The sequence below is a fragment of the Condylura cristata genome, unplaced genomic scaffold (genome assembly GCF_000260355.1).
Source record: "Condylura cristata isolate star-nosed mole 26May11 unplaced genomic scaffold, ConCri1.0 scaffold00025, whole genome shotgun sequence".
In the NCBI taxonomy this organism is placed as follows: domain Eukaryota; kingdom Metazoa; phylum Chordata; class Mammalia; order Eulipotyphla; family Talpidae; genus Condylura; species Condylura cristata.
The window spans coordinates 10890352-10910080 of NW_004567126.1; the positions used below are offsets into that span (position 1 = coordinate 10890352).

At 39.8% G+C, this 19729-nt stretch overlaps 1 protein-coding gene across 1 annotated transcript in view; it reads left to right on the forward strand.

Annotated features, from left to right (window-relative positions):
• The window catches only part of PRDM10 (PR domain containing 10), an 82638-nt gene that overhangs the window by 22853 nt on the left and 40056 nt on the right, over positions 1-19729 (forward strand). The window contains exons 2-5 of the mRNA XM_004688775.2: positions 8205-8374; positions 11490-11654; positions 13279-13338; positions 18370-18595. Coding sequence (XP_004688832.1) covers positions 8306-8374; positions 11490-11654; positions 13279-13338; positions 18370-18595 — 520 coding nt within the window. The 5' untranslated portion in view covers positions 8205-8305. The remainder of the gene's footprint in view (positions 1-8204; positions 8375-11489; positions 11655-13278; positions 13339-18369; positions 18596-19729) is intronic.

The following is a 19729-nucleotide window of genomic DNA, read 5'->3' on the forward strand; positions in this document are numbered from 1 at the left end:
TTTTTTTTTTTAACTCCAAGGATAACCTTTCCTTTGCGAGACTAGTGAGACGGCTTATGTTCTCAACCTTGATTTGGGTTACAAAGGGCAAGACTTTTTCTCTAACTGGGAATTCAAGGTCAGTAAGCTTAAAGAAATAGCAGCAAAGCTAAGATAAACAGCTTTTGCACTCCAAGCACTCCCTTTGATAAAAAAAATTCATCTAGATCTTTCCAGCAGTTACTCCAGTGGAGGCAGAGTGGTGTAGGAATAAGAGTGTTTTGATTTTTTTTGCTGTGTGGCTTGAAGTGATTCATTTAGTCTCGCTAGCTCTTAAGTTTGTAACCTATGAGATAAATTGCTCCAGATTATTGGTTCTCAAATACACACACACGTACACATGTAGTTCCAGAACTGGGTCATGGTGTCACTTACTAAATAAAAATGGGTGGATCGAATTTTCTTCATTTTGATTTTTATTTTATGAAATTTCATGTAGCCTTTGTTGCTGTTGCTTCCAATCACCTGAGCCAGCAGCACAGCGGTGACAAATGAGCAAAAACTAGCAGAAAAAATTTCAAATGCCAAACCTGGCTAACTTGATGGTTTTTAAAAAAAGAAAAGTGAAATTAGATGTCATTTGAATATAGCTGACATAGTGGAGTTATTTATGCTCTCTAACACAGGTCAAGTGGTCTTAGTTTGTGGATAAGAAGCAGTGAAGACTAGCGAGTGGCAAAGCACAGGGACTCAGCCAGCTGGCATAGGCTGGTTCGCACCTCTGTCACTTACTGGTCTGTTATCCTGAGCAAGTCACTTGAACTTTTCTTTCTCAGTATCTCAGCTATGAGGTGGAAATAGTAGTGTACTTACTTCATAGGCTACTGTGAAAATTAATATATGTAAAGTATTTTAGAACATGTTGGCTATTGTCATGTAAACAAATACATTGCTATTTCATGGTCCTTAGCAAAGAACACTGACTTCAGAGACTATCTTCTGAACATGTTTGACAACCATAGGCTTGAATTTTTCTTCTAGTTCTGAATTCCTATTCTTCTGTGTCAGAGAATTGGATTCTACATCATTTTATCACCGCCTTAATGAACCTATTTATTTTTTTAACATTTTTTAGTTACTTTTTTTGATAAATCTTAAATATGACTCCTTTTTGTTTCTTGACATGGGTATTTTTGCATTATGTACATTGGTTACATTGATTACATGTTGGTAAGTACTTAACATGCATTGATTGGCCTTTTGTCCTAAATGGATGAAGAAACTAAAGCCCAGAGAGTAAATAAATTGTCAGAAACACTCAGTGGCAGATCCAAGATTTTCAGCCAGGCTGGCTCACTCTGAAGCCTGCTCTAGGCAGATCCAAGTTCCTGTTCTGATGACTGCAGTATTTATGGTAACTAATGTTTAGCAAGAGCTAGCAGCATTCCTTTGAATGGAGACTAATTTCTATGGAAGTATTCCTGCAGGACGCTCTTTTTCTATTTGGGTCAGCAAAAGACACCCTGTGGCTGTACATACTCATTTTAAGAAATGCAAAAAATTAAACAATTACCAAAAAATAAGCATGTCCATTGGGCCTCGAAGTCTCTGGTCCAGCCTCTCCCCAGAGGAATCCTTCTGTGCACAGGCACCTCTGTCCTGGCCTGGGGGAGGCAGCTGGCCCGTCTCCTGGCAGCTGGTGTCTGCTCCCCACTCAGCCTTCTTGTGCTGTCTTGGAGTTTCCACAGCTGACAGTTCAGCACTGGCTGCCGGTTTTCTTATGATGGATGAGAACAAGGGCAGTGGGAGCTCAGCAAATTGTGGGGTAAGAACAATAGAAAATTCTGGCATCCCATGGTAACTGGTCCTCTTCTCTTCCTCAGATTGGAGCTCAATCTCCTCCATTTTTTTTCCCTGCCAGATTTTAAGTTCATTTTGCAGATCCATCACTTTTTTTCTATGGTGTATCTAGTGTTGGATTTCAGGGAAGGATCCAGCAGTTTATGCTAGTTAGTTTGTAATGGGCCAGAAAAGTTTATTTGTAAATGCACTATTTGCACTTCTTTCCATGTAAGTAATGATGTATTTGGCATAATGAACTAGGCCATACAGATACTTCTGTTGAATTCTTAATGTTTCTAAATTGTAATAATGTACTAATAATGCTATGGGATTTCATCACTATGCAGTATTTAAAGTGAAATTGTATTTATAGTAAAACTGTTATCCTTGGTCTACATCTGACTTTGAAGGTGGACCTGTGTCTCTTCTCACACCGATACATTCAGGGGTTGAAACTGGAGCTTCTTGACTCTAAGTCTTGGTTGGTTCTGCAGTAACTGCTTCGTAGGCCCAGAAAGGATAGGAATCAGCCTGTGGGTTGTGGGGGTGTGGCTGGGGGTTAGCAAAAGGATGGGTGGGCCCTTCCTGGTGGCCAGCAGGTTAAAGCACAGCACTATAAAGCTATCGGCAGGCACCCCTGGCCAGGAAGCTGACCCACATGGTGTAGTAGATCTCTCCTGTCTCCCTGCTGCTCTCCTCAGCAGTGTATTTCAGTAGATCCACCTGTTCTGCTCTCCACTCTGTCTCTGGTGAATTTTCTCACCCCCTGTGCTTCTGGCCTACACCCCAGTTCTTGTATGCATAAATAAATAAGTGAAATAAATATTAGGAAAAAAAAAAAAGGATGGGGACCATGAATAGGGGAGGAGAGTGGAGGCTGATATACCAGGATACTCCCTGTCCTTGTTACTGTCTGGGAAAATGAGCATTGATCTTCCTTTTTTCTCCCTTTTCCTCTTCATTACTGTCAGTCTTGTGAAGGTATACCCCTGAGTACCCAGGGAAGTTCTACCATTTCTCCCTGTTTGTGGGAACAAGATTTTTTACTCACCTTTTAATGTCCAATATTCACAAATCATGAAAAAAATTTGGTTAACATTTCTTAAATGTTTATCACTATGTTATATGAGGTCAAATGTTACCATGTTTTATTCACTCTATACTATTGGTGGTAAGATATGCAATTTTATTTATCATCATGAAAGAAAAAAAAACGTTATCAATTAAACTTTGATATATGTGCTTTTTGCCACTTAGAATTTTTATTAAATGCTTACTGAAAGATCCCTTTTAGACATAGAACTTTATCATCACTCTTGTGTGTACATAAAGGGGAAAATGTAAATGGAATAAATGGAAATGTTCCTAAAATTCCACCACTTTCAGAGCTCATTGACTGTGAATCACTGTTGACTCAGCCATTGATGTGTCTCTGTGCCATCGAGAGTGTTGGTGAGGACCCACTGCTGTATCCAGGAACCTCCTCCAAGCAGCCAGGTCTTCACGTTCTGGAACATTGATCCTGGAATTTTCTTACTTGGCCAATGCCAACCTGTCTTTTGTACATATCTCCACTATAACAGTGTATATAAAGCTTCATCGACATCACTGTCTCTCGCACCCAGGTCCCTAGACGTTGTGTTGTTGAGGTCATTTTTTCTGATGATGGATACTTGATTCCCTAATCCAATTCATGCCAGCTGCTGTATCTGTGCCTTGTAGTTTTAATGCCAAATTACAGTGCGGTCTTTTTGAAGACATTCAAAGTGACAGTTAGACTCAGTTTGTGTAGTGCCAGCAACACATGTGACTCGGTGAAGCGAGAACAGATCTAGTACAAGGCTGTGAGCAAAGTCACAACAGGCAAGCAAGGACACCCACAACCCCACTGCCACCTGAGTGACAGCAAATACAGGACACTACTGTGCAAAAGAGATCCCTAGTTCAGAAATGTTAAATGTGAAAAAAAAGTTCATTATGGATTTGATAAAATGCAGACCATTAATTCTTATAACCACCATGCTGAGTAGCTCATTTTGATTTTCAAATGAGACCAAGGCTCAGCTGTGCCTTACGAGTGTCCCACTTACTAATAAGCACATGGTAGATTTGGGGTTCTGGTACCTAGATTTTTCTGATTCTGAAGCTCATACTTGCCACCATACTATACTGTTAAAAAAAAAAAAGTAACTAGACTTGAGGCTTCAAGTTTTATTTAGTAAATAATTGTTGAATAAAGTCATCAGGGAGGATGAAAATGCAAGCATGCCTTACTCCTGGAAATATGATGTAACATAGTCTGATATTTTGGACAGTAGGTAAAAGGAGGGAATATGGTGACTATTTCACAGAAAAGGAATATTTGTGGTTCTCAGGTCTTCCCAGTCTGTAGAAGAAGCAAAAGGATGAAGAGTGGAAGGAAGTTTGTCTCTGTCCCTGGTTAACAGAACCTGTCAGCACCTGCCTGTTGGACAGCGCTAAAGTAGCTCCTTAAATTCTTCCTCTTCACTGCCTATAAATCAGGATCCACAGGGCTTTACACATTGTGCTGTCAAAAGGATAGCAGAAAAGGAAAATGAATGTGACAATCCTTAAAAAAAGAAAGTTCACATATAGAGGGTTTGTTATTTGATAACGGCTATTTTTTAACAAAGGTTTTAGAAAATCCTATAACTGATCTGTAAAATATGAAAATTTATATTTTTGAGCACCTACCGCATGCTAGATATTTTGCTTAGAGCTTTTACATATGTCATGTAACTCTCATAATAACTCTAGTAGGTGATTATTTTCAGGTACGGTGAGAATGGTGAGCAGTGGTTCCAGTCTGGGAGGAGGGTATTTAATTCTGAGTCTCTGCATTCTCTCCTATATGCTCTGCTTCACATTCAAGCTTAAGGCTGACCAGCTGTTAGAAACCATTTTATGCTCTCCTTTTGCACATGAGGACACTGATGCGGAAGGATTTAAAGAGGCTTAGTTAGCAGTGGAGGCATGCCTATAATTCAATTTTCTTGACAAATTTATTAAACAATAAATAAGGGCAGAATGTCACTGTGGCTAAATAGTTCAGTGGTTACAGTAACTCAAGCAGGTTTTAAACTGTATTTTAAGGAACAGGAACAAATAACCAGATCTTCTGTATCATTGTTTTAGATTCCTGGTGCTTTCTGTTTTATAAAGATTTGGCTATTAAACTTGATAACAGTATTCTAAAATTATTTGGGACTGCCACTGTTAGTAGTATTCACATCCTTTTTTTTTTAATGATTAATGCATTTATGCATACAAGAATTGGGGTACAGGTCAAAGGTGCAGGACATCAGAGAATTCACCAGAGACAGAATGGGGAACAGAACAGGCAGAGGGGAGCAGTGGGTGGGACAGGAGAGGTCTGCCATGTCATGTGGGTCAGCTCCTTGGCCAGGGACTGAACTTGTGCTGCAGTGGCTGTGGACAGCTTCCTAGTGCTTGGCATTAACCTATTGCACCACCAGGGAAGACCCAGTATTCACATTCTTATAACTGAATTTTACTAGCAGATTTCCCGGGTGTAGATGAACTAATCTGTTATTTTACCCTACATCTGCTAGATACTTAGTTATGCCTCCCTCCATTTGATCCTTGTGTCTTATGGGTTACTGATATTTTACATCATGTTAATATCTATTTCCTTATTATGGTGAGATTAAAAGAGAAAGGACTTCATTCTGGTGTGAATATCTGACCCATCTCCGTTTCTGCTTCTTGCCTTTATTCCTTCTTCAGTTTTGTCTTTCCTGAGAAGTCAGTTGGTTCCAAGTCTTCTCTTTTCCTGCTATACACCTTGATTTCTTTAAACCCCTTCCAACAAATTATTAAGTACCTGCCACATGTCAGATCTAGAGTTACTGTATTATTCCCTGACATGATGGAACTTAGAGTCAGGCAAGATGCAATGTGATCAAATATCTTTTTTTGCCTCCCACCCCAAAAGTGAGTATGTGTATGTATAGCAGATATTCTGCACAGAAGAGGCTCCCAGGCATTTTGGACACAAAGTTCCTGCTTTCTAGAGTTAGGTCCAGCCATTGGGTGTTTAAATGTCTTTTCTTTCTTCTTTCTTTATCCTGGTTCAGAAGTTGGAGCATGTGACTTAAGAATGTGTTTCTTAGCTCAAGTGAGATAAGAATGTGTTTCTTAGATCAAGTGACTTACGAATGTGTTTCTTAGCTCATTTCCATTAATATGACTGGGAAAAATTCTGGCTGAATTTTGGCCAGTGATCCTTTTACCTTTAGTTTAGTGGTGGTGTGATAGTTTTACTATTCCTACCTTTTTTTTTTTCTTTTAAAGATTTATTTATGCATACAGAGCTAGGGTGCAGTCCAGAGGTGCAGGGGCGGTGAAAGTATTCATCAAAAATAGAATGGGGAGCAGAATAGGCAGATCGGCAAAGTACACTGCTGAGGGGAGCAGCGGGCGGATCAGGAGAGGTCTGCCGTACCATGTGGGTCACTCCAGGACTGGGGATTGAACTTATGCTGAAGTAGCTTTAGCTTTTCAGTGCTGTGCTTTAACCTGCTGCGCCACAGGCAGGGCCCCTACTGTTCCTACCTTTTAATGGGCAATGGGGGGAGGTGTATCCAGTATTGCTGTCCTGCTGCCTTATTGATAGCAAATGTCACCTGCTTTTTAAAATGTCGATATTTAAAGAAATAAAATGTCAGTGTTTTATCATCATCAAAAGAGAAGGTTGACGACCTTAAAACGCCCATTTTGGAAAAGAATAAGGTTTCAAGATGTAGTACATATGGGTACTTAATAGAGCTTTTGGTTTATCACTCCCATGCTGACCAAATGGGAAGTAAAGTGTATATTTTTATTCACCAAATTGTACTCCAGAAAATTCAGCCATTTCCACTTGCTATTTTTTCTCTTGTTTTGTCACTGTTAGTATCCTGTTTTGTGTATACAGAATGTAAATAAAAATGTTTTTAAAAACAGAATAATGAACAGCTATATACCAGAGACGTTGTATGGGAGTGGCGTGGGGGATGGGATCAAAAGTGGAGGGGAAAAAAAAAAAAAAAGTGGAGGGGAAGGGGGAAGTGCACTGGACTATGGTGATGGCACACGGGTGATTTGGTGAGGGATTACAACTGAGATGGAAAAAGGCACAAAGTGATGTAAAAATAAACTATTGTAATAAAATTAAAAAATATGTTTTTCAAGTGACATTATTATGAAATACAGTATGACAATAACAGGCCTAAAATTTGCTAGTTTGTGGTAAAGACATCTGCACTGATAAGAGACTGAGCTGTTTCTCCTCCCTCACCACTACCCCTGTGTCCCCGCATCCCATTTCTACCCCCTCCCTCTTGACCGCGAGCCCTCCTGGTACTTATTAATGTCCTCTGGTTCATTGTTTTTTGAAAAATATTTTAATTTGCTGTGTAAATGTGCAGTCATTTTTATTGTTCTGACTTATTACCCATTATTCTTTTACTTCCTTCCATTTTGCTGAAAATGTCTGCATTTCACCTTTCCTTATGGATGAATAGCATCTATGGTGTGGATAGACTGCACATTTTTTTTTAAGATTTATTTATTTATGCATACAGAACTGGGGTACAGACCAGAAGTGCAGGGGTGGTGAAAGTCTTCGCCAGAGACAGAGTGGGGAGCAGAACAGGCTGACTGACGAAGTACATTGCTGAGGGGAACAGCGGGTAGGCTGAGAGAGATCTGCTGCACCATGTGGGTCACCTGCGGAGCTGGGGATTGAACTTATGCTGAAGTGGCTGTAGCTTCTTAGTGCTGTGTTTTAACCCGCTGCGCCACCAGGGAGGGCCCAGACCACACATTTTGATCCACTTCTCCAGTGATGAACATTTAGGCTGCTTCCATGTTAATAACTTTAGTAATATTTTTTAATGCATAGAAGAACAGGGGAGTAGGTCAGAGGTATGAGGGCTGAGAGGATTCATCAGAGCTAGTGGGGAGCAGAAGAGGAGGATTTACTGAAATACACTGCTGAGGGGAGCAATGGGCAAGACAGGAGAGGTCTGCTGTGTTATGTGAATCAGCTCCCTGGCCAGGGATCAAACTCAGGCCCCAGTGGCTGGCTGTAATGCTGAAACTTTAACTCCTGTGTACCAGGGAGGCTGCTAACTTCAGTATTTTTGACCAAGGTTACATCCAGCTATGAGAGCCTAACACAAAGCAAGTATATATTGAGTACACTGTATTATTATTACAAATAATTTTTCCATTTTGCCCAGGTGTGTCATCTTTAATAAACCTTTTTTCTTTCCCCTTTGTGGTTGAGACTGTAATTTATTAAAATGTGTGATCGATTTAAAATTTTGGTTCCTTTTCTCTTCTCTGGCACATTGCAGAGAGGCCTTGTCGTCCTTGGTGGATATGTGCGTGGTGGACACATGACTGCTCTCCAGCCCACTGCTCTAGGTGTCCCAAACCTGGGCTGAGCTTAGGGACGATGGATTCCAAAGACGAAAGCTCGCACGTGTGGCCCAGGTCTGCAGAGCACGAAGGCAGCGCTGCACAGGTGAATGCAGTCTTCCCGCTCCTTCTTGCTAGCGTGGCTTTGGCTGGGTACACCTGGCTTGCAACAAAAGGAACAGCAGTTTCAAGATGGTAATGAGTCGTTGGGAGGGAGCCGACACACGGAACTTGCATGTGAGAAAGAGGCAGTTTCTGCTCTTCTGTGCACCATTGATGTGGCTCAATGTAATTCAGAAGAGCAAAATTCACGGGTGAATTGGTGGTGGGAAGCCCATGGGGATGACAACTGAGATGAAAAAATATACCAAATGAAGAATGATGTAAAAAAATAAAGTACATAATTAAAAAAAAAAAAAAAAGAAGAGCTAAACTACTACCCAGAGGCTTCCAGAGAACTGACTTTCCCCCAATGATTCTCAAATGTAGTTTTTTTTTTTTAATGCTATTCAGTACAGTGTATGTGTATGAAGTGAGTGGCTTTTTCTTAATTTCAGACTCATACTGTAAACCTCTAACTGAGAGCTGTCTCCCTGAGTCAGCAGCTCCAGGGTTGGGCTCGTCTTTCATGCTGCTCTAACTGATGACCTCTGCCTTCTGTGGCACCATAGTCAGCCGCACATTATTGTGACTATTAGCAAAGGCAAATCTCTGCCTTTTTAAGAACTTGAATTTTGAGAGGTGCAGTCTTCTGAAGCCATGTTTATATGTGTCCAAAGCAGAAAACTTAATTTTGAAGCATCCTAATATAGATGTAATTTAAATTTAAGTTTTCAAAATGTTCAACATCAGTAATTATCAGGGAAATGCAAATCACAACCATAGTGAGATACCACCTCATTCCAATGAGAATGACCCACATTAAACCAAAAACAACAAATTCCTACTGCTGATAGGACTGTGAGCTGGTCCAGCCACTATGGAAAGCTGTACAGAGAATCCTGAAAATACTAAAAGTAGATCTACCATATGATTCAGTGATTCCACTCCTAGGAATCTACCCAAAGGTTACAAAAATACTAATTTGAAAGGAACTGCACTCCGGGTTAGTGCAGCTTTATGTATAATAGCCAAGACATGGAAACGATCCAAATGCCCCAGAACAGACAAATGGATCAAAATGCTGTGGTATATATACACACTGAAATATTACTCAGCGATCAAAAAAGGTAAATGTATCTGATTTGTAACAAAATGGATGGAGCTGGAAGGGATCATGCTAACTGAAACAAGTCAAAAGGTAAAAGATAAATATGGGCTGGTATCACTTATATGTGGAATATAGAGAAACCAAATAAAAGGTCAAGAAAAAGTCAAAACTAGCCAGCTAGCCATAAATCTGAAGCATATAGTCAAAGAAAGGGAGGAAGAGGTGTCAAAAAAAGGGATGGAAGAACAAGGGAATGTGGTGATCGATCACAGGTGATATGGTGGCAGGAGAACTATGGGGACTACAATGATATAAGAAAAAAATTTAGTTAATAAAAATAAAATTCATGAAATAAAAAAATAAGTAAATTTAAGTTTTCATTAAATTACACAGTAGTATTAGTGAAATCAGGAAGTTAACATTGGAGTGTTTAAATGTACATGTTTTATTTAAGCGGAATATAATAATAAATAAAATTGATCAACTGGTATGATTTAAAAGTCTGAGCCAGACACATGAAAGAAAATGTTCCAGGGATGCCTTAACAAATAATTCAGAATGCTATTTTGTTTCTCATGGAAACCATTTCCTTTCATGAAGATACATATTTGGGTGCATTTTGTTTATAAACAACAATGTTGTCCATTTAAGAAAAAATATGGACCCCACTTTGGGTTACCAGACTGTACAGCAGAGGTTGGCACTCCTGTGACACCCCGTCTTCCCAGTTATCCCTCTTCCTGCTCAGAAATTCTGATTTAGTAGAGTCCTGATAATTCATCTTTGAGATGCCTTTTATTTTTTTTAAATACTGCAATTAATGCAAGGTTTTGATATGAATGAACAAATCTAAAATCACAAAATTATCTTGCAGCATTTAAAACTGTACAAATAGGTTGTGTACCTTATTCTTCTGACGTATAAACTATATCTTCATCGACAAATCAAATTTATGTAGAAGCCAGTGTAGAAGTGGAAGTTTGTTTTATTCCTGTAGTGATTCATTGCATCTGGTCTCCAGATTTCTTTCTGGTGATTAAATTAGCATATATTAATTTTTGCATTTACTACCCTCATTGGAAAAAACTGAAATTTAAAAAAAAACCCAGTCCAAAGCCAAGATATAAGAGTAATGATTCTAATCTATGAGAATCCAGTGCCAATATCAGCACATACATTATTTCTCTCCCAAATGTATATTTTAGTCTTCGGCTTCCTTGCCTTCACCATAAGACATCAGGCTGTATGCCAGGCTCTTCTTGCCTTTAAGAATTTAAACCTCCAAAATTAGCTATCCAGAAAATATTTTATAGAATTCAATTTCTACTTGACTTCTTAGTAGGTAGAAAATTATTTGCTCTAGTGACAAATGGAATAGTTAAGCAAAACCTCTTCAAAGCCTTTCACTAGAGTTTTCTATCTCTTTACCCAGCTGACTAGGGGGAGTTCTGTTACATCTGTTGATTCAGCAGACATTTACTGTTGCTTCTCTAGTATGGCTTTGAGTTAGAAAAGAATATGTAGAAAATAAAGTGACCTTGTTTTAATAAGTGTCTGCTGAAAGACACTATTAGTCGTTAAGTAGAACTTTTATGATCTGTTGAGAGCAATTGGCTTTGTGATCAATTTACTTTTTTTTTGCATAATAGATTCATTCATATTTGGTATTTTGAGAATATTGTCAATTGGAACCTTCAGTCATGTTTCCAGGTTCAGGTAGTCACCCCTTAATGACTCCCCCAAATCGACAGCTGCATTGGCTGTTTGAGGCTAAGGGGAACTGAGGCCATTTGCCTTATATTAACAGTCAGTGGCCAGGTCCAGGCTCCATCTCCAAGGCATTCAGGCATTCACTCAGCGTAGATGACGATGTGTCAATCCCCCTTCCCTTCACTGGCGAATTTTAGAAAATGGCCTGTGCTTGTGGCCCGTTCGGCTGGCCACAGACTCTGCGAGGTGGGCTTTGTTCTAGACGGGCCGTTGTCATAAACATGCTGTTTCTTTGCCGCAGGTGCACTTTGTTCCAGACGCGGGGACTGTGGCTCAAATCGTCTACACCGATGACCAGGTCCGTCCACCCCAGCAGGTGGTGTACACAGCAGATGGCACCTCCTACACCTCAGTGGACGGCCCAGAGCACACCTTGGTGTACATCCACCCTGTGGAAGCTGCTCAGGCATGTGAAAGATTCCTGTTTATAGTTGGTTCGCTCTCCGGCGATTGTGCACTGCCCGCGGGGTCCCTGTGCTAGGGCTGGTGAGGCAGGAAATACAAGCCAAGACTTGTGTTCTCAGGAAGCCCATGGCCAGCTTGGCAGAGGAAGATAGAGTTTAGCATTTGAATTAAACTTAGGAATTACAGCATTAGCTTCACATCATTTCTTCTACCCAGAGACCGTTTATAAGATTATTTACTTGTTCCTTTTTGGAAGGCTCGAGAACTAGGCCAATAATGGCATTGGGTTCTGATTACCTTAATCAAAGATGGATAAGGAAAGCATACAGATTATGTCACTTAAATGTATAAGGGTTCTGCTAGCTTATTAACTGCAGTTTATTCATGGCTCACTGATTTATAGAACTGTACTTGGAAGCAAAGGTAAAGCTTACGGTTATAATTACAGCTATCTTTTTTGTTAGTGACTTGGAGTGTGTATTTCCAGTTGTACCACATTTATATATAAATGTTTGTTTCTACTACTAGCAGTGTACAGTGTATAAAATAACTTTGAAAATAATTTCCATCTTTTGTAGTAGAATTCTGATAATAATTTAATCAGGAGGCTAAAATCACCCCCAAGAAGAAGAAATGGGGTTCCTTAATAAATACCTTTCAAGTCTATATATAAAGATGAAATTACTAGCTCAGCAGATCGCACTTTTGCAATGCCTCAGTTTAGTTTTAGTCCTCTAATTATATCAAAATAGGAACACATAGTTTATTTAAAGAATGCTGTGCCCAATTTTTGTTATGTTACTAAATGTCTAAACTATGATAATTTTTTAATGTCAAATCTAAGAAATCTAAAGCTGACTGATACACTCTTTTACAGTCCTTTAGAATAAAAACTTAATCATAGCTTTTAGTACCATAGGTTGTCTAAAGATGTGGGTAAATTAAAGTTTTTTAAAGGCTTTAGTAGAAAGTGTGTTTTCTTGGATTAGAGATTTTCTGTGGTGCTTACCTAAAATAATTTTGAAGGTTTTCCTCCTCTAGTTAGCTTTGCTGATTCATGACTCAGATTGTTACATCTTTAAACATGTTTTTATGATAATTTAAAAAATTAGCCTCTATTAGCTTTCTCTAAAAAAGAACCTAAGGAACTTTAAATTCAAGTTATTTTTCTCCTACTTTTGATAATGAGCATGCATTAATATTTGAAAGAGTTGTAATCCTTGCTTACACAATACTCTTCTGTATATCTTCATTTAATCACAAGCTGGTGTGTTTAATATATAGTCTTATATGTGAACGTATGCAAATTCATTCATGGCATTTCTTACATTTTCCTAACATGTCTTTTTAATTATCTGTGACATTCAACCTCAAGAGGCTTTGCTTAAGAGAAAAATCATGAAGATGGGTTAGCTTATAAAAAACTTTGGAGCTATCTGAATGAAATAATTTAGCCAAATGTAGAGTATTATCTTTACCTTCTTTATTAATGGAGGATTATTACTAGCTGTCTGGGAGTTAATGCTCCCAAGAATTGGTGCTTAGCAGTAGGATAATTTTTCCTGTGTAAGTGAGCTCTGTGTAAAGATCTATTGACCAGGTGTTCTTCTTTCTTTGTTTTGTAGACTCTGTTTACAGACCCAGGCCAGGTAGCTTATGTCCAACAGGAAGCTGCTACTCAGCAGGTAATGGGTTGGTTACCTTTGCCTTTTTGCTAGTTTTGAATAATTCTGTGAAAGTTAGCACTGGTAGAAATAGGCCTCATCCCCTCAACTCTCTGTACTCTGTATTCTCTGGATATTTGTTTCTTATTGAATTAAGAACACTTTCCATTTCTTTAATGAAAACAAAACAAAACATACTCTTGCTTACATATGTAATACACTCTACTCAGTGTGTATTAGAATATTCTGGTAATAAAAAAATGATTTGTCTGGGACATTAAAAAGTAAGCAAGTAGTAGATACTGGTTCAAGTTCTAAAGAACAACCCTGCATCATATAAGTGTCTCTTTTTGGAAATTTAGAAACACTTTAGTACTTGATCTATTTTTAAATATTGACTAAAATTCTTGTTTATATTACTATAAATTTGGTGGCCACTTTCCTTATTGTAGCATCTGAAAACCTGAGGTCTTTTTTAAACACCTTATTTCTTTTATCCATATTTCTGACTCTGAATCTGATTGAGTCTCTAGATTCTACTACCAGCTTTAGAAAGGAAGCAGCACAGGTTAAAAGACACACAAGTATGCAGTCAGAAAAATCAAGAGTGTGGGAAGCTCTGTACGAAAAATGGCCAAGGACTAATGACCTGACTTCTTCCACAGATAAATTGCAAAGTCAGAGAAGGGGAAGGAGAACTTACAGACTAAAAGAGACCTATTGGTCATGAACAATATGTGGAGCTCATTCAGGTTGTGATCTGAATACAATGACTATTAAAAAAAATTTGACAGCTGGGGAAATCCTAACACTGACTTGATATTTGATTGTAGGGAATGATTACATTTTGAGATAATGACAATATGTAAAATATAAAGCCCTTTTCTTTTAGGCTGATCTAGTAATAGCTGCTACTATTACCACTGATCTAGTAATAGCTGAAAATGTGTAGTGCAAGATCTGCTTCAAAAGTATCTAGTGAGGGGAAAGTATAGTTGAAATAAGGCTAGCTGGATGGTTGTTGAAGCTGAGTGGTGGTTATGTAACGTTATTGTACCGTCCTGTCTATTTGATATATGTTTGAAAGTTGCCTTTATAGATGGGAAAATTATTTTGATCAGACTTTCTAAATTGACTTACAGATGCTGAAAAAATTTACTTTCCTATTTAATAACATATGAGAATGCCCATTTCCACACACCCTTACCTTAGGTCTTAGCAAAAGTTCTGCTACTCTGATTTTTTTTAAGGCATAGTTTTAATAGTAGTTATGCTGCTGTTTGCACCTTAAAGAGCCCCTTATCTTCTCCAATCTCCAGAAATAATCTCCTTGTTCCTTGCTTTGCACTAAAGGAAACTTGTGTTCAGTAGTTCTGTTAACCCTGACATTACAAGGCAGTGAACTATTGGTTGAACGTCTTCCTTGATAGTTTTCTTTTCAACAGGCACATTTTTCATTTCTGGCTATGCCATTTAAGTATGCCATTTCTGTGATTGGGATAAATTCTGGAAAGAAAGTTGGAGTGAGGGCTTAACAGAGATGATAGCTGTTTCTTTATCCTGTTTGGGTCCTGTTTTCAATGGTGGCAAAATCCATTTGGAGCGTTTTTCATCGATGCATCCCCTCCAGACCCAGAAACACGGTTCTCCTCTTTGTTTCTGAAAATGAGCATGTGTGACTCCCCACACACTGAGAAGAAAATATGTGCACTGATAATTGGTCTCAGTAGGACTCCAGGAGCATTCTGTTTATTTGCTGCTGTCCAGTGGAGTTTCATCTTTCACTTCTCAGATAAATTGTATCCTGAAATGCATAATATAGCTTCAGATATAATTACAGGCAGTGATATTAAGTGAGAAGAAGAAAGTGTATCATCAGTTTGACAAATTCTTTTCACTCCTACCGTGTTTTATTGTGCATGACAAAATGCACAGGATTAAAGTAGCTGTTTTCTTTTCTTCCTCTAAGTAAAATTGGCACAGTGCTCCCTGCCTGGCAAGTGTCTCAGGAGCTTGTGTGGTTTCCTTGTTGCTTGGGTATTCAAGGTGTGTGTCATGTTTGCCTCCTCCGTTGCCCTTCTTCAACAGTCCTGACTCCACAGGGGCCATTGTGATGTTGGGGGAATAGCAGAACTTGGATTTCATTTCTGTGTTAGGAATTACGTGATAACGTTACTTGGCTTCAGTGTCTATTAACTATATGCCTAACATTCAGTACATGTCAGTTGAGTTTGAATTATTAACTTGACAAATCTGTAAAGCATGTCTGTTGTGTTAAGTTCTGTGCTATCTAGAAATATCTACATATACACAGCTCTTAGCTACAAGCGAGCCTTTTCCCTGAGTCTCACCCTTTCATTAATTGCTTCTGGTATGTGTTCCCCCTTTGCTTTGGCATGAAATTTTCAAGATACTGCTGAAATGTTCATGCCTTTTTTTTCTGTGCCAGTCTTTTAGGAGAGTTCCAGCATGGGGGAGGACAAGGTGGTTGGTACTATTTTAATGTCAGCTTCCTCAGCAGTGGCCCAAAGCCAGTGCTAACCTTGCCTAACCGCAGTTCTAGCAGTATCTGTTGGGAAAATAAATGCACTGCAGTTTTATAGGAGTAACTCTGAGTTGCTGAATCCATTCTTTCAGGCTGGCTCTGCAAAGAGACAAGGGATTTGTGAGGAGTCGAGGTGAAGAAGATGCTTTGATTTGTTCAGTGTGTGATAACATTCATCACTGGGGCTGGCATACATTTTAATTTTAAGTGACTTAAAATTAGGGGTGATAGAGAAACTGCTCTCGGAGACAGTAAGTGGGAACCTCGTAGCCCCGTTGTGATGAGGATCTGATAAGGATACAGAGGGCAGGTGGCAGAGGCAGTTTCATTGCCAGAAGTCCCCAGAAATTTCCTCGAGGAGTCCTCACCTCAGTGAGCTTTTTATTCTGGTTTTGGTTGAACCTGAAGCAGATGTATCTCCCATTAATTTAATCCTCCCATATAAAGCTCCTAAAAGGCCCTGAGCTTCAGGCATGGAACTTCATGTAAAAGCCTTAGCTCCTTGGTTAAGTGAATGTGTGTTAAAAACACATAAGTAAATGTCATAAACCATTGGTGCTTCAGTTTATAAAAGGAAACTGCAAGTCATGTGTACAAGCAAACAACAGCAAAAACATGCATATACTATTGGGGCAACTGATTTTTTTTTTGCTTTCGGAGCCTAACAGTTTCAAATGTTGGGAGATGGTCGTTAATTGCCAAAGCAGTTCAAACTAAAAATGTCCATGATATTGTTTCTATATAGAACTCAAAAAGTTATTCAGCTTAGATTTACACCTTCTGCAGTTAGAAGCTGAGTACCTTTAGGTGCCTAAAGGAACTGAAGTCATTTCCCAAAGAGCCAAATATTTTTCCACAAGCTTCTCTTCATTAAGTGCCTACTACATGCTCATAGCTGTTTGTTAAGGTTGTAGAGGAAGTACATGATGTCATCTCTGTCCTCAAAGAACTTACGCTAGTAATAACCTACTATTATGAATACTAAGCACTTACTAAATGCCAGATACCCTATACTGACCTCATATACATTGTTTCACTTAATCCTCACAAAACCTAGCAAGTCTGTATTATCTTGTCCATTTTTATAGATAAATGAGATGTCAGAATCAAGATTTTAAAAGGTATTGGCAGACCGGAAGACTAGAAAAAGCAATAAAATGAAATTTACTGGAAGAAATAAAATGAAATGTAGAAATTAGGCATTTAAGCAAAAGCCAGTTCTTTTAAGTCCTGAACAGGAGAAAATAGTTCAATAGCAGTCTATGGAGGGACAAAAAAAAAAAAAAAGGACTGGGACATTTTAGTTATTCTCAGGTTCAGATCTGACCATATTAGACCAGTGGCCGTGATGTAATCCGATGCTCTATTTACAAAATTCGGGACTCCACTGAGGAGTTAGTGAAGATAACAGGATGATGAGGGATCTGGAAATGTCGCCATGTGAGAAGTGATCACATGTTAAGGCCTTGAAATATTTGATGAACTTCTTTCCTGTGGCAGAAGAATTCAACTTACTCTAACTCAAGAGGACGATGGTAGTCCTGACCAATGCTTGGAAGAAACCCACTTGCTCTTGACTCAACAAAATTGTCACTGATCCATCCTGGCAGGACTTGGCTGCTGTGGGAGGGGATGACATGTTGAAGCAGAGGCGGAATGATGTTGTGGATGGGATTCTGTAATTCCAGGTGCTATAGGAGAGCAAAGCAGAGAGTTGGTGGTGGTGGGATGCGGGGTGGAGGAGGTGGGGGCGGGGAGTACAATGGTTGGAGATAGATCATAGAGAAACTGGAACATTTAGAAGACTGGGGAGGGAAGAACATTGAAGCTGAGGAAAACAACATATGGGAAGATGAAAGAAAAAAGGAAAAAGCTTTGTTTATTTAATAAGAAAGGAACATAGCTCCAGCATGACTTATGGTGGTAATTGGGCCAGGTAAAAGAAAACTGTTAACCATTGAGTTTTACAAATTATGTGTTGCATGTGAGAGTGAAGGAGTTGAAGACACATTAAATTTTCAGTGCAAAGGCACGAGGGGCACTCATCCAAAACCCACTTTAAGTGAGGTTGAGACTGTGCTACCATAACTTGCAAACAGAGGGCATGGAAGGTTCAGTACTTGCCTACCTGAAGTCTCCAGGGAGACAGGGCAGGCCTTTCAAACTGGGGTGAGATGATTTGATCTCATCTCATTTGAGCAAGGAAAGCTGTGGCAGGTTTTATTGGGGCTATGCATTGGGGTCAATAGGAGGGTTCCTGAACTATAGCCAGGGGTTTGTGAGGTTCAGAATTCCAGACTTGCTCATCAGCTTGTCCATATGTGGGCAAGTACCAGTAAAAATAAAGACAGATTCTTCATTACAGCCTATCATGGGAAATAATTTCTCTAGAACCTTTAAGGAAACTAGAGCAAAGAATGTCTTCCACTAAAATTTTGTACTGTGTGTGAATGCACCAGCTTGCTGACCTTAAATATGTGTTAACATCATAATTAAACTTTATCCAGGCCGCATTACCAGTGCATAACCAGGTGTTACCGTCGATTGAGAGCGTGGATGGTTCCGACCCTTTGGCAACTCTGCAGAATCCTATGAGTAGATTGGAGGCCAAAGAGGAGGAAGAGGAAGAGGAAGAGGAGGATACTGAGGAAGACGAGGAGGAAGATGGTGAAGACACAGACTTGGATGACTGGGAACCAGACCCACCTCGACCCTTTGACCCACATGACCTATGTGAGTAGCAGTTGTTCCGTGTGAGGGTGCACGAGTGGGGATGGAGTTCATGTGACCAGGGGTGTGCGTGCGCCATCTCATGCAGTCCTCACAGCCACTGAGCAGGCACGTCAGTGATGTGCTGATGCACTGCAGGCAGCCTGCTCAGTGTCACAGGGCTGAGTGGTGTCAACCCTCCAGCCCAGGCGTCTCCAGTACCAGAAAATGAGCTACCAAACCACGATGGTAAATGTGTCCAGTCCTGGGATATATGGCCCCCTCAGCTTTGATGACTGTGCTTTGTGACACTACTGCTCTTCACCACAACTTTTAGACATGCCTGCTTTATCTCTGGCACCGCCATTTCACTTTTTCTCACTCATTTAATGTCTCCACAGTCTTCTGAGATGCAGCTTCCCCAAGGTCATTCTCAGTCATGGCAAGAGTCAGGTGTCTGACTCAGGTGGCCTGGCCCCACGTGTCAGGGTCACCCACAGCACCTACTGCCCTTTGTGCTCCCTGCTTGTGGGCCCTGGGGCTCCTGCTTCCACCCCAAGCCAGTGCTTCTTTTCATTGATTTTTCATGCTTCCATGGCTAAATTCTTTTCTTTTTCCTTTTTTAAAAGATTTATTTATTGAAGCATACAGGATCTGGAGTGTAGGCCAGAGGTATCGGGGTGAGAGGATTCACCAGAGACAGAGTGGGGAGCAGGACAGGCAGATCTACTGAAATACACTGCTGAGGGGAGCAGCGGGTGGTCAGGAGAAGTCTGTTGGGCCATGTGGGTCAGCTCCCTGGTCAGGGATCAAACTGGTGCTGCAGTGGCTGCAGATAGCTTTATAGTGCTGTGCTTTAACCCGTTGCACCACCAGGGAGGGCTCTCTATGGCTAAATCCTTATCTGACTTACTTGAATTACAAAGGCTCTTTAGAGTTTATGTGGTCTGGTCATGTTTTCCTGGCAATTTCTGTGAGTTGGTGGTAAAACCTGTTTGCGTGGGGCCAGTATTCAGCTTCACAACCAATCCCCACCCCTTGTTTTGCTCTTCTTTGAATGTATAAGTTTTCTTTCTTTCTTTCTTTCTTTCTTTCTTTCTTTCTTTCTTTCTTTCTTTCTTTCTTTCTTTCTTTCTTTCTTTCTTTCTTTCTTTCTTT